At 36.8% G+C, this 15,531-nt stretch overlaps 1 protein-coding gene across 1 annotated transcript; it reads right to left on the bottom strand.

Moving 5' to 3' along the window:
- Positions 1-3,415: 3,415 nt before the first annotated feature.
- LOC132267107 (very-long-chain (3R)-3-hydroxyacyl-CoA dehydratase PASTICCINO 2) lies at positions 3,416-15,494 on the bottom strand. The gene is made up of 9 exons (XM_059768162.1): positions 15,246-15,494; positions 14,988-15,099; positions 14,333-14,351; positions 14,131-14,219; positions 14,001-14,054; positions 5,186-5,256; positions 5,023-5,104; positions 3,839-3,935; positions 3,416-3,717 (listed from the first exon to the last, which is right to left on the bottom strand). The coding sequence occupies exons 1-9, from the start codon at positions 15,314-15,316 to the stop codon at positions 3,647-3,649; spliced, it is 666 nt and encodes a 221-aa protein (XP_059624145.1). The 5' UTR covers positions 15,317-15,494; the 3' UTR covers positions 3,416-3,646.
- Positions 15,495-15,531: the final 37 nt, after the last annotated feature.

Below are 15,531 nucleotides of genomic sequence, written 5' to 3'. Positions count from 1 at the left end.
CAAACCATAATAGAGGAGCTGACAACTTCATAGCAGAGTCGTACCTCACCATTAGTGAGTTAAGCAGGATTCTTTGCACAGAATAACATGTAGTCTTCATGCAAAAAGGTGTGTTATTCAATACCATAATAACAAATGGAAAATAAAGATATTACTGCTCCTTGTTAAAACAGAAAGGACCAATAAGGAAATTTTCTTGCGAGTCCAAAATTTTAGAGACAGCAGCTTTCCTATATCAAAATCTAAATTAGTAACTAATGTCAAGGTTTGCTGATGATCCTGAACCTCAATTGGAGCTTGTTTTATGCAAAATACGTTACAAATCCAACGCAAGTAAAGCCGGGTTCTTCCAGGCACTAATGTGGATATCTACAAAGAATGTTTAAATAAATATCTTATGAAAAAAGTTACTTTCCAACCAACTTCATGGTTGATTTATTTTAATAAGTTGGACATAAAGTTATGGACTCTATATTTATTTATTTAAGAACTTTGGGAACCCAGGAAGGCTAAAAACAACCTTAAAAACCGTACGCGTATCATAACTCAAGCAACAATTCTATTTTGGCAGTAAAGGTGTCTTTTTCAAAGAGAGGTAAAAAAAAAAACTAACCTTAAAAGTTTGTGATGTACACAGCAACAGCACAGTAGCCAAAATCGTGAAGGAAAAACTCGCCGGAGAAATTGAAGAAGGATCGCCGGAAAGTGTAGGAAGGCAACAGAAAATAAAAGTAAGGTATGATAAAGGAAGATAAAAGTTGAAAGGATCGGGGTTTTTAAAGAGAAGAGGCGAAGGCGACACAGAATTCAAAAGGTCAAGGCAAAAAGTGGCGCAGCAGATCTCGAAGTTTGGGTTTTTGTACATTCCTCGTGTCATCACTCCAAGGTGTCAGACCAAGATTGTGTCTTTTCAATAATCTCACCCCATTAATGAGGGGAGAGATTATTGGGAGCAGATGAAAACATAAAAAATGACTCGGACTTGATATGATCCGTATTGTTAAGAACGGGTCGGGTATGAATAGCCAGGATAGAGCAAGTCCACGCTGAATGGGCTCAGATCCAAGAAGTCATTGCGGAAGCCCATGTTAAGATCCAAAAAGTCGAGTCCAGACAGAAGAGAACAAGTAAGGTCCAACTCAGAGTTGGTTATAACCGTCTATAAATAAGGAAAATTAAGAGGGAAAGAGGTTAGAGATTATTGAGAGTGTAAAATTTCTCTCTCTACAATTGGGGAAAAATTCTTTGTACTTTCACACATTAATTAATTGAGACTTAATGAAGCCCGTTAACAAGTGAATGAATTCAGAAATAACCGTTTTGTCTTTGGTATGTCCTTGGGTTTGGGTAAGAATCCGAAATTATTTCATAACCCGTTAATGATTCGGATCCACTGAATTCAAGTTGTTACACTAATTATGAAATTTTGTTGTCCTTTAGTAAAATAAATTTAAATATTCACTGATATCAATACAATAAAAAATATATATATTAAAACTCACTAACATAAAAAGTTTAATTCTCCAAACAAACAAACACCTCAAGAGAATTTTGGAACGGAGGGTAGCAAATTATAATCCATGAGTTTGGACGCACCTTTATTAAAATTCTATTACTTGTAAAATAAAATAATAATAAAATAAAATAAAGTAAAATTTGAAATTAATACTTATTAGTTTTTTAATATAAACATAAAAAATTTATTATATATTTAAGAGAATTGACCCAGTAGTCGTAGTCGACTGTGTGGAATTTCGCACAACTTCTTATCACCTATCTTAAATAAATATGTTATTATTATAGTTCATTACTCTAATTATTTATAATAGTTCCTAATTGTATTTTTACTGTCCTCTGTGTGTCTATCAGTAAGCAAAAATTTCAACACAAAATGTTATCCATGTAAAACATTTCACTGTAATATATATATATATATTTGGAGTTTTAATGCATAAATTATGTTGGGATCTTCACCCTCTCCTTCCAAACTCTTCCCAGCTAGATCAATTCTTGGTTCCATCTTATATTTGTTCTCTTTTCATCAGAGTTGTCTTCCCGTAGAAGTTTCTCTGTTCATCAGAGTTTTTTGTTTTTTGTTTTTTGTTTTTTCCTCTCTCCATGATGTATTCGGTTGGGTTATTTTCCCTCCAGTCTCAAGTTAGCTGTTTATGTGGGTGGTCGGCTGGATGGGTTCATGGTTTATGCGGTCTGTTGGATCAGGAGTTTTGATTGGTGGCCAACAGATGGATCCATATCCATATCCATATCCACCGATCTTCCCTTTTGACCCAGTTATTGTATTGGTTTTCTTTGTTTCTCTTTTCGTTCTAAATTTCTCTGGGTGTTATTTTGGTTTCTGTCTTTTCTCTGTGCTGTTGTGGTCTTCCATGGCGGATTCATCGCTTGTAAGTGCTAGGATTTCGTCAGTCGCCATGGACTATGGGACATGGTTTGGTGTTGCCGAATTTAATCCTCCGGTGGGTGTGTTCTGTAAAATTCAGCAAAATGTAATATGGAGGGCTTGGAATGCCTTTGTATTTGCAGCGTCTCTGTGTACACCTCTAATTGGTTGCTTTGTGTTTTGCTTCTTGTTTATATGTTCTCATCCCGGTGACCGCACTGGCTAACCTTTGCGATCTTGGTTTTATGTAGTCTGGTTTGTTTCCCAAAAAAAAAACTGTAATATATATATATATATATATATTTTTCGGTCTTTAGCACAGTTATCTTGAAAATATTTTTTTAGAATTTTTTTATTTTATTTTTTTAGTGTTTGGCTTTTTAAATGTTTTTTTTTTTTTTTTTGAGTAAAAATCAAAACTTGTTATGACAAAAGCAACAACCCAAGATAGTAAACATGACACATCTACACACAAAGAACATAACATAATAATTTATACGTGATTTAGCAACAGTCACGGTTGAAATTTGACAAAAGTTTTCACTATTTATAAAATTAGAGATTATAAATTTTCAATCCCTCACTTAGTTTTTGTATGCCACTCCAAACCCTAAACGCCCTTATATATCCAACTACAAGAGATTAATTAAGATTCCCGACCCATGAACAAAAACAAGTCAAAAAAATTTCCTCTTTATTTTCATCTTCCTTTTTAATTATGATTTTTCTTTTATTTTTTAAATTCGGTGCACAACATTTCAACATATATATATATATTAAAATTTCAGTATAAAATGCTAATATTCTATTTCAATATAAAATGCTAATATTAATTTCAATATTAATATAGTAGAAAATGTTAATATTAATTTCTATATATATATATATATATATATATATTTATTAAATTCGCTGCACAACATTTCAATATATATAGTTTTCTAGGACATGAAGAAAATAGGCACCAAAAAAAAACACACAAAATTAATAGTGAACCACAATGAAGCACAATGCTAAGAACTCAACAACCACTTTCTAAATCAGTTCTAATCAAACCTTCTTATGAATTTTTAGGAGATACAAACACCCTCAACAACATGTGCATTCTCTCACACACAAACACATTGATAAACGCCTCCAAACCAAAAAAACTACCCAAAGCATTAATCAACAGAGATGTTACACTACTACACATACAACTTCTGATAAACCATGATTTCAACCTGAAAAAAATTATCCTGTATTCTACTCCCTTTTCGATTTGGCGAGGGCCTTCTTTCTCTGCCCAAGCATGTAACCATACATATGAGGGCTGCCTGCAATAGATCATACCATTCAATTGATTAGCAGTGAGCAAACAAAAATGAACGAACTAGTATTTTACGAGCGGATGAGAAGAATGAAACATTAGCAGACACAGAGGATGCTGATTCATGCCTGGCACGTAAATTCCAAGTGCAAGGATTCCGGCGTAGAAGTAATCAAAAGAGAAGTTCAATTTGTTGGGCATCCTTATACAATACTTCTCAGATGCCTGCAAAAAACACACGGCTCATTCAGTGCTCGTATTTCAAGCAATTGTTCTCACCAAAATTACTTCTCGGTGCACACATATAAAAAGATTAGACAAAACACAGAGATAATGCTTGAGTAGAAGGTATCAGACATAACAAACTGACTTGAATGATTCACTACTTCAGCGCCGTTATCGGACATTGCAGGCTGAGCATCTATTTCTTGTATATCGCTCCACACCGAGAAGATGGGGAAGAAAGATCAGGTACAGGCTCAAAGAGGAAATGAATATGTTGGGAAAGCCGTTGCTGCTTCTCCTATACAGCACAACTTTCAGCATGCCTAAGAGGATTCTAGATCTAAACCGGTCTCGCTGATGGACTAAGATAAGTAGGTGAGCAGAACATATAATCATCAGGTCAATATAATTCTTCCTTCAGATTATGATGCCTATGCTATTTAAGCAGAGAAGTCAGCCTATCCAAATATTTTGTAGGAACAGACAAATGGTTTGCTAGACACTCGTGGGAAATATAGCACGTATAACTATTAGGAAATGCTGTTCATACTAATTTGGACTGTCCTTGGTCAATCCTCCAATAGAATGAGCCAAAGCTAGGGAAAAAGAAATAGGTCGAGTAAAATTACAAAACCCCGTAGCTGTATGACAATTGGTGGGTTCATGGGTGTGTAATGTGTATGCGTGTATATATGGCCGAATGAGCTTCTTGAGCAATTTTAAGCAATCACAATGACTGGCACATTCGAGAGTCATTATAGAGTTTTCATAATAAGAAAACTTCTGGGGTTCAGAAAAATAATATATATGCTGAGGGAGAAGTTTATACAGAAAATGAATGTATGTCAACAATCTCATAATTATCACTAATATGATTTCTCATGCATTTGACAATTACTGCATTTTGCAATTTTAAGGTATTTTTTCTAGACAACCAAAAAAAGCCATCCTTAAACATAAGCAGGACAAATGTATATGGGAATTGTGTTGTGTCATGCAGATTATTACTTAACCAAAAATATAGTTCTAACATAAAAGAAAAATTAGTAAAGGTACTCTCAGATTTATGCGTCATTAAATTTGTTACCTTAATGTACGGCAGAGCAGTATATATTAGACCAACTTCACTTGTAATGCCAGTTGGATACAACAACAAAAAGGTGCTATACCTGCACCGCATAATTTTGAAATTAATAAAAAGAATAAACAGAATTACTTCCATTGTGATGGCTAAAATACATGGCCAATACCTGAGCCACAACAGCCAAGAAGGTGCAGAACCAAGCGCCTCCTTTGTGCCAAAGAAAGAATACCGAATAATCTAAAAATGCCAGGAAGAAAATTTTAATGGTTATCAGATTAGAACTAACAGTGGGGTCTTTTCCTATAACGGGAGCAAAATTTCAGATGAAAACAACCATGAAAAGGTGGCATGAATAAACAAAATATTAACTATCCTGATAGAATTAAAGATTTTCCGGTGCCTTGATTTTGAATTATATACTACTTGATAAATAAAAATGCCAATGTATTGGATATAATATTGAAGTGTTAATATTAAACAGAAATTGTTACTACTTCAACCTTTTAGTTTTGATGTGTTTTAGATTAAATCAAGTGTAACTGAGTAAATCTTTTGGCTTTTTCATATTCATAAATGTCATTGTGGTAAAATTCATGCTAACTGCTTCCAGAAACCTTGGAATCTAAAGAAACGGAAAATAGGCACACTAAGTTTGAAAGAACAACAGTTAAGACTTTATCCATACTATATTGAAAGTAAAGCCATCCTCCTACTTTTGGACAGTCATGTGACCGATATCTCATTGTTTCCTACGACATCCCATGCCTCTTCTTTGTCTAGCATGCCACTTACTTCACGATCAGAAGATAAAAGGCCATTACCAAGTGCTGAAACTAACCTTCAACATCATTTTATACAAAGTGCCTACTCCCATAATGAGCAGCGTTTCTTATGCTTACTTGTCAGAACTTTTAATGATACAACAAGCAATGGAATCCTTCGGGATAAGAGAGATGAAAGGTTGACTTAATACCTTAAGTATATTGAGGTTTTGCTATCCCCAATTACTTCCATTTCCTTCTTTTGCTCCCATGTTTCTCTCTTGCCCTTTCCTCTTAAAATATCTTATATAATTATGGACTTCTTCGCTTTCTAGTTAATGGAATATTCTAAGGTCCCAAAATTTTGTATTGGACTTTCATGTTTCATTAATTCATTCCCAAGAGTGCAACGATTTCAAAGAGTTCAGAAACTCCATTATCTCCATGGATTTTAAACAGCTATTACATTGTAGATGTCAATAAGGTGTGTGGTGGTTGTGCGGATTTGAGAAGGTGGAATTTTCAGATGTAGAAGACTGCAACTGGTAGTGATGGCGTTCCAGTAGAAATGTTTATACGAAAAAAATGGGAGTTTGGGTGGGTCAGAGGTAGAGGAGGTGGTGCCATAGTGATGGAGACAACCTGGTGGCAAAGGTGGTAGTGGTGGTGACAGCGACTGGTGATGGAGGCATATGACAGTGGAGGTGGCAACTGTAGGACGGTTAGGATGGTAATCGTAGCCCTTATAGTAGTGGCATGCAAAAGTTGTGACACCGATATAGGCAATGATAAAATGCAGTTTAGGTGGAGGCAATCACACCCATGCTTTTAGAAGAGTTGATTTAGAGATCAAATCCATAAGTTAGCTAAAAGATCCTAACACTGAAAATGCAATATCAAGAAAAATGTGGGGATTCTTCTGAAAGGAAACCCACTGAAATTTCAATACATTTGCTGCCTGAATAATTATATGGATTGATAGAGCAACAGAAAATGACGGCTTTTAAAGACATCAGTAGGAGTGTGAACTGTAAAGATCAATATGGATACTTTTCATTTTATTTACTATTTTTTTTTTCCTAATTGGTACTCACACACACTTGTCTCTTATGAGACTTGAACCCCTGACCTCCCTTTGGGAGGTAAGACGCGGATACCGCTAGGCCACTGGCCCATTAATCATTTTATTTACTATTATTATTATTAATATTATTTCTGTGTAATCAAAGGTACATGTGAGTATGTTACTAAATAAACCACCCCACCCCCGCCGGGGGTTTACATTAAAGACACCTAGATACAACTTAGGCACATTTTGGACAAAGACACCCCCCAGGTTTGATAAACTGGACAAAGACACCCCAAACATGATTTTTGTACATATTTGGCCATTGACCAATGTGAATAATCAAATTACCTATATACCCTCATTTTAATTGACCAAAATGACCCTCCGAAACCTCGCCCACAGTTCCCCCGCCGCCGCTTCCTCTTACCACCACAACTCTCTGTGATATATATCCACGTCTGTAAATACACACATATACACGTACACATACACATATTACACACAGAATTGCCGGCAATACATATACCCAATATTACACACATATATTGGGTATTCATTTCCTTTGTAACTGATGAAACTACCTGGTCAAACTCGCTACTTATGGCTTTCAATATCGATTCTGTAGAAAAAGAGATATTTGGTTTCAATAAGACCAAATTTTAGGGGATATGATAGGCGTGTAAATATAGATAGTCAATGACTAAGAATTAGGAAATTTTGTTAGTATACAGCCTGTAGTTACAGCCTGTAGTCACAGCCTATAGTTTCCTTTTTTAGCTCCTTGTATTTCCTATTTAACTAAAGCATTGTAAACTATTCTTTGTACGGCAATATACAGATTCTTTTCACTCTTGAAATCGCCTATTTAGTATGTCTGATGACGTACCTGAGTCCAAGACCAAGACCTCTGAGTCCCAAGTCCAAAACTCTGAGACACACTCGGTCCAGATTACCACAATTCGGCTGAACGGTGAAAACTTCCTTCGCTGGTCCCAATCCGTGCGGATGTACATCCGAGACAAAGGCAAAATCGGCTACCTGACGGGAGAAAAGAAGGAACCGAAACCGGAAGATTCATCCAACTCGACCTCGGATGCAGAGAATTCGATGGTAATGACCTGGTTGGTGCATTCTATGGAGGAGGACATCAGTTCTAATTATATGTGTTACCACACAGCAAAAGAACTCTGGGACAATATCAACCAGATGTATTCAAACTTGGGAAATTAATCTCAAGTCTATGAACTAACGCTGAAACTCGGAGAGATCCGTCAAGGAGATAACAGTGTTACAAAATATTTCAACTCTCTAAAACGTTTGTGGCAGGACCTTAATTTGTTCAGCGATTATGAATGGAAATCGCCTGAAGATTGCAACCATTACAAAAAGAAGGTGGAAGACAACCGCATCTTCAAGTTTCTCATTGGACTCAATGTCGAGTTTGATGAAGTGAGAGGCAGAATAATTAGACGACAGCCCCTGCCTTTAATCAGTGAAGTCTTCTCCAAGGTTCGAAGAGAGGAAAGTCGTAGGCTGGTCACGCTTGGAAAAAAGTTATCAAATGGTGCTGTTAAGGCCTCTGCCCTGGTCGCATCTGAAGTGAATATTGGCAAGAAACATGATGAAAAGCCCCCGCCTTTGGTGTGACCACTGCAACTAGCCTCGCCATACCCGTGAAACCTGCTAGAAAATTCATGGTAAACCAGCGAATTGGAAAAGTAAGCAGGAAGGCAGATTCAACCAGGAAGGCAAATTCAACCGAGCCCCATCAGCTCATGAAGCCAAGGCACTTCCCTTCAGCAAAGAACAGATGTATCATCTTCTAAAATGCTGAAATTTAATTCCTCATCTGGTAATCCTAATGCTTCTCTTGCTCAAACAGGTAACCACCCAAAAACCTTATCTTGACGTTCAAATTCCATTGTTACCCCATGGATCATTGATTCAGGGGCTTCTGACCATATGACAAGTTTTTCTCATTTATTTCAAACTTATTCACCCTGTTCTGGCTTTGAAAAAATCAGAATAGCTGATGGTTCTTATTCTCCTATTGCAGGCAAAGGTTTGGTCAAACTTTCAAAAATTATCGATCTTAAGTCTGTCCTTCATGTCCCTAAGCTTGCTTGTAACCTTTTATCAGTTAGTAAATTGTCCAAAGACTCTAATTGTCATGTTATCTTTTTTGAATCCTATTGTGAATTTCAGGACCAGAACTTGGGGAAGACGATTGGCAGTACTAAGATGATAGATGGTCTCTACTATTTTGAAGATGATATTTCAAGTAATAAAAAGGCTCAAGGTCTAAGTAGTTTTCGTTCTATCCCTGGTAGAGAACAAATAATGCTATGGCATTTTAGATTAGGGCATCCTAGTTTCCCTTATCTTAAAAAATTATTTCCTACTTTGTTTAAAGGATTGGATTGTTCATCTTTTTATTGTGAGAATTGTTTTTTTATCAAAAAGTCATCATACTATGTAATTTCCCAAACCTTACCAAACATCAAAACCATTTTATTTAATCTATAGTGATGTTTGGGGCCCTTCTAGGATCACAACTCTTTCTGGAAAAAAATGGTTTGTGACTTTTATTGATGATCATACACGTTGGTGTTGGGTGTATTTAATGAATGAAAAATCTGAGGTTGAAAAATTATTCAAGGATTTTTATATGACGATTGAAAATCAATTCCAAACAAAAATTGGCATTCTTCATACTGACAACGGCACCAAATACTTTAATGAAGTTTTAGGAAGTTTTTTAACAGAAAAATGAATTTTTCACCAATCCACTTGTGTTGACACGCCCCAACAAAACGGAATTACTGAAAGAAAAAATAAACATTTACTTAAAGTTTCTCGTGCCATCATGTTTTCAATGAATGTTCCTAAGTATTTGTGGGTGAAGCCATTTTAACAGCATCATATTTGAATAACAGGATGCCTACTCGTGTTCTTAACTATTTTACACCCCTTGAAAGCCTTAAAAAATCTTTTCCCGAAACTCAGATTTATTCTAACCTGCCTTTGAAAGTATTTGGGTGCACTGTCTTTGTCCATTTACCTAGTAGACTTCTGTCTAAATTGGATCCTCGGGCTGAAAAATGTGTATTTGTTGGGTATGCCCCGAATAAAAAGGGGAACAAATGCTTCAATCCGAAAACAAAAAAAAAATGTTTATCAGTATAGATGTCTTTTTTCTAGAAAATCATCCTTATTTTCAGAAAACTTTTCTTCAGGGGGAGAAAGAGAATGAAGAAAACTTTTGGGAAATTTCTACTAATATTCCCTTACCTAAAACTATTGTCTCACACTCTATTACTCCGAACACTGATCTTTTTAAACAGAGAAATGATGTTCTAGAATCAAGAAACCCAGGGCCTCCTAGTCCTAATCTGCCGAGCCTTATTGTATCTCCAACAGGGGGAGAAATCCTACCAACGGTTCCAAAAAAACCGAATCCTGAGCTTCTAGTTTGTAACAGGAAAAAGACTCATCAAAAGAGTAGAAAGCCTACTATTGTACCTGAGCAAGGCCAATCAGAGGTCCCGAGCAATGACTCCCTGAACACTCAAGGTACTCTAAATCCTAACTTGTCTACAGTTGTCCCTACTATTTCTGATCGTACAGAGTCACCTAGCCAAGTTCCTGTAGACCTTGATATCCCTATAGCTGTTAGAAAAGGAACCCGAACCTGTACCCAGCATCCCATTGCCAAATACTTGTCTTATGATAAACTTTCCCATAAACATAGGGCCTTTACTTCATATATTTCTCACTTGTTTGTTCCAAGAAACATTCGAGAAGCACTAGATGATCCGAATTGGAAATTAGCAGTGTTAGAGGAGATGAATGATCTTAAAAGGAGTGGAACGTGGGAGATAGTTGACTTGCCCAAAGGACAGAAAATTGTTGGGTGTAAATGGGTTTTCACTATTAAGTGTAAAGCTGAAGGTAGTGTGGAAAGGTACAAGGCAAGACTTGTGGCGAAAGGTTTTACGCAAACGTACCGCATTGATTACCAAGAGACGTTTGCTCCTGTAGCAAAAATAAATTCTATCCGAGTCTTATTGTCATTAACAGTCAATTCGTTGGCAATCAATTCTAACTGGCCATTACATCAGTTGGACATAAAAAAATACCTTTTTAAATGGAGACTTCAAAGAAGAAGTGTTTATGAGCTTGCCACCTGGGTTCGAAGGAAAAAAGGGTCAGAGCAAAGTTTGTAAACTCAAAAAATCCCTGTACGGTACGGTTTGAAACAGCCTCCAAGAGCGTGGTTTGAAAGATTTGGAAAGGTTGTGAAGAGTCATGGGTATCATCAGAGTCAGGCAAACCATACCATGTTCTACAAACATGGTGAGGAAGGGAAAATTGACGTTTTAATTGTGTATGTGGATGATATAATTTTAACAGGTGATGACATTGAAGAGTTGACCAAACTGAAGAAGAAACTTGCTAAAGATTTTGAAGTCAAAGATCTGGGAGCATTAAAATACTTCCTTGGAATGGAATTTGCCAGGTCAAGAGAAGGAATTTTCATGAATCAACGAAAATATGTACTTGATTTACTTAATGAGACAGGACTACTTGGGTGTAAAGCTGCTAACACTCCAATTGAAGTCAACCTGAAGTTAGAAGCTGCCAAACCTGAGAATATGGTTGATTGTGAAAGATATCAGAGATTGGTGGGAAGACTAATTTACTTATCTCACACACGCCCAGATATAGCATTTGCAGTCAGTTTGGTGAGTCAGTTCATACACTCTCCTGGACAGGAACACTTTGAAGCAGCGTACAGGATTCTGAGGTACTTAAAGGGCTCACCAGGTAAAGGACTTATGTTCAAGAAACAAGGTCATTTGCAAGTGGAGGTGTACACAGATGCTGATTGGGCAGGCAGTACAATTGATAGACGATCTACCTCAGGATATTGCACCTTCGTTGGAGGAAACTTAGTCACGTGGCGAAGTAAGAAACAAAATGTAGTAGCGACGAGTAGTGCAGAAGCCGAGTTCAGAGCACTCGCCCATGGGATTTGAGAAGCTATGTGGTTAAAAAGACTCCTTGAAGATTTGAAGGTTACTGTTTCTCCTCCAATGAGAGTCTACTGTGACAACAACGCTGCCATTTCAATTACTCATAATCCATTCCTCCACGACAGAACCAAACATGTGGAAGTTGACAAACACTTTATCAAGGAAAAGCTTGACTGTGGTATGATTTGCATTCCTTATGTCTCTACTACTGAACAAGCAGCAGACATCCTTACCAAAGGACTACACAAGAGACAGTTTGAAGTTTTAAGAAGCAAGCTAGTTATAGAAGACATCTACAAGCCGACTTGAGGGGGAGTGTTGAAAAAGAGATATTCGGTTTCAATAAGACCAGATTTTAGGGGATATGATAGGCATGTAAATATAGATAGTCAATGACTAAGAATTAGGAAATTTTGTTAGTATACAGCCTGTAGTTACAGCCTGTAGTTTCCTTTTTTAGCTCCTTGTATTTCCTATTTAACTAAAGCATTGTGAACCATTCTTTGTACAGAAATATACAAATTCTTTTGAATCTTGAAATCACCTAGTGATTCAGAAGGTAAGTGGTTGTATCTCTACAACCTTTGGGGCGATGGAAAGAGCTGACCCGTTCGGATTGGCAAAACCTACCCGATAGATAGATATGTACATATATATAAATATATAGGAGAGATCGCAAACAATGCCATCGGCATGATTGGACGGCGAGCTCGGAACGGCAGCGGCGGTGAAAAGGACGGTGACGGCCGATACGCATGGAAGAACATTCACGAGTACGTCGGCGAATGGCAAACCAGATTTATCAACGCAGAGGAGCGCTGATTTGGGTGAACGGGAACGCTGATTTGGGTACTATCTGGGTAGGTATGGTACTAATTTGGTCTTGCAGCAAGGGTTTGGGTTTGTAATTGGTGATGGTTTGTGTTTGGTGGCTGAGCAGTGGTGGGTATGTCTGAGACTCGTTTGGTTTCGCCGCTGCTATGATCTGAGGTCGCTGCTGCTATGCATGAGGTGTGACTGGCGACAAGGTCACGGAAAATCAATATTCGCCGTGGGTCGGATCAAGATCGGGCTCCATCGACAACGTTGCTAAAGATGACAACAAGGTCGCCGAAAATCGATCTTTGTCGCAGGTCTTGTTATGTGAGGGTGGGTCTAATTGGGGGAATTTGGTGAGGATTGAGAAGTTTAGTATGGGGTTGATGATGAGGGCGATTGAGGAGGAGTTGGGAGTGACATGGTGTTGGATCTCCCGGTGGCAGTGGTGGTTGCAACAATGAAGCGGTATAGGGTTTGAGATGTGGGTGAAGGAGAAGAGGTAGAGAGAGAATGAAGAGGAAGAAGAAGAGGGAGAAGAGAGGGTTATTTTGGTTAATTAAAATGAGGGTATATAGGTAATTTGATTATTCACATCGGTCAATTCAGTGGCCAAAGGGCAAACATGTACAAAAATCATGTTTGAGGATGTCTTTGTCCAGTTTATCAAACCTAAGGGGTGTCTTTATCCAAAATGTGCCTAAGTTGTATCTAGGTAACTATAATGCAAACCTTGGGGGGGGGGGGGGGCAAATTACCCATACCCATAAAAAATGAATCTTCCTTGATAAAATTTTGGAAGATGCATATATTGAAGTATATTTGCGAGTTCACATCTCACATGATAATTTCTGCGACCGATAAGAAATTCATGGTTTATAAGTAGTTAAACTTAATAAATTGCCATTAACAACGATAGAGTGAAACAGGAAAAAAAGCCAACCATCAAAATTAACCCACAAAAAGAAGAAATACAAGTACTTCTCTGTGATTTACATTACTATGACAGATTCTTTGACTATAAGTGTAGTAACACTGAACAGTCTATAAGGCCCAACAGAAGTAAAAATAGTTTATCCAAGCCAGTGCAAACTAGAAAAATCCTCTGAGCACTAAATGAGTTGGAAATAACTAATTGCACCAAGCGCAAACTAGTAAAATCCTCTAAAGCACTAACTGAGTTGGAAATAATTAATTGCACCATAGAAAATTTAAAAAGCATAACTGAAGAAGGGAACCAATATCTTTAGTATAGATATAATTTGTTTGCGAGTTAAATGACAATCATGTAAGACTCACCTCAGTGATAGACCAGCTGATGACCAAAGAGCTAACAAGTATATGAGTCCGAGTCTGTCGTCAGCAAGCTTCATTATGTTAGTAAAAAAATGTTTTACAATTGAATGTAAAATAAAAGAATTTATCTGACCTCAGGAAAACTCCATAAGATGCCCCAAGTTACATACAATCTTGAGCTTATCTGTGGCAGTGTTGCGGAGACTGGAGATCTCACCAAACCTTTTAATGAAACAAAAAGAAGCAACAGAACAAAGAAGTGAATGCTTATTTGGTTTGACATACAAAATTTCTCCTAATTGAAACCATAGCTCATCACAAGAAAGATTGCTCACCTACTAGACCGTGAAGAATCTGTTCTCCATTATTGAGTTTGATCAAAAGACAATAAGAGATTAGTTAAGTTAAGATACACGAAATCAAATAAAATGAAAGTGAAGTGCAAGGAATTAAGGCTTTACTATCAAGATATACTCTAAGCAATACAAATTAAAAGAAAAAAATCAAATAAATGTAATAATTTCTGATTCTATGGTTTGATTTTTGAAAGGATAATACATACATGTGTGTGCGACACAGTCTACCCTGACCTAACAAAATATTACTCCCCCAAAAGAGTAGTATATTAGTTCCTTCATTTCATTTTCCTTTTTTTTCTGGAATTATTATGTGAAATCCACACATAATATTCTCAATCCATACACGTTGTTAAACATTAAACAAAAAATTACTGAATTTAACTAAATTTATTAAGTAATTGAACCTAAATCCATTCATTTCAAATCCATAAATCCAAATGAAACCCAAAAGTGCAAATTGACCTTCAGTATCCACAAGCATCTGTATTAGTTCAATGCTCCCTTACAGCCTTCCATAAAAAAGTTTCAAAAAAAAAAAAAAAAATTTCTCGGAAGAATCATTTTCCCTAGAAACAAACGGAGCTTCAAAAGTACAGAAATATTTCAAAAAGTAAGTGCGGATGTAGGGTACCTCCAAAACGGCGGCGGATTGGGCATAAAGTAGTGGCTTTTCTACGGCATCATAGACATGTTCATGGCCAGATTCTTTCAGAGTTTTCAAAGCAAGATACAGCACCTGAAACCTGAATTCATATAAATAAATAAATAATAAAAAAAAAATACCCAATCAGACCCACAAATTTAAACACAGATCAGATCACTATAATAATATATACATATATAGAGAGAGAGGAGGAGGAATGGGATTGTGAGATTATATGGGACTTGCCATCCAACAAAGACGGTCCAATTGTAAATGGTGAGGTATATGCGCCTCAGGAGAGATAAGAATCCCGCCATTGGCGATCTGAGAAAGGTGGGTTGTTCTGCAATGTAAAGGGAGAGAGAGGAGGGTTTTAGAGAGAGAGAGAACCCAATTGGGGTGTAATTTATATAAGCAATAAATGGATTTAGGTGAGCAGATCAACAAACAACCACTAACGAACTACTACTACTTGTGTGTTAATCTCTCTCTCTTTCCGTCTCAACTCCCAACAGATTTGATAACCAGAGTG

The sequence above is a fragment of the Cornus florida genome, unplaced genomic scaffold (genome assembly GCF_030987335.1).
Source record: "Cornus florida cultivar Cherokee Brave unplaced genomic scaffold, ASM3098733v1 CherokeeBrave_3.0.0_Hap2_Chr07, whole genome shotgun sequence".
NCBI lineage: Eukaryota > Viridiplantae > Streptophyta > Magnoliopsida > Cornales > Cornaceae > Cornus > Cornus florida.
The sequence above is the reverse complement of the archived record's forward strand: the minus strand, read 5'-3'. Positions and strand labels throughout refer to the sequence as shown.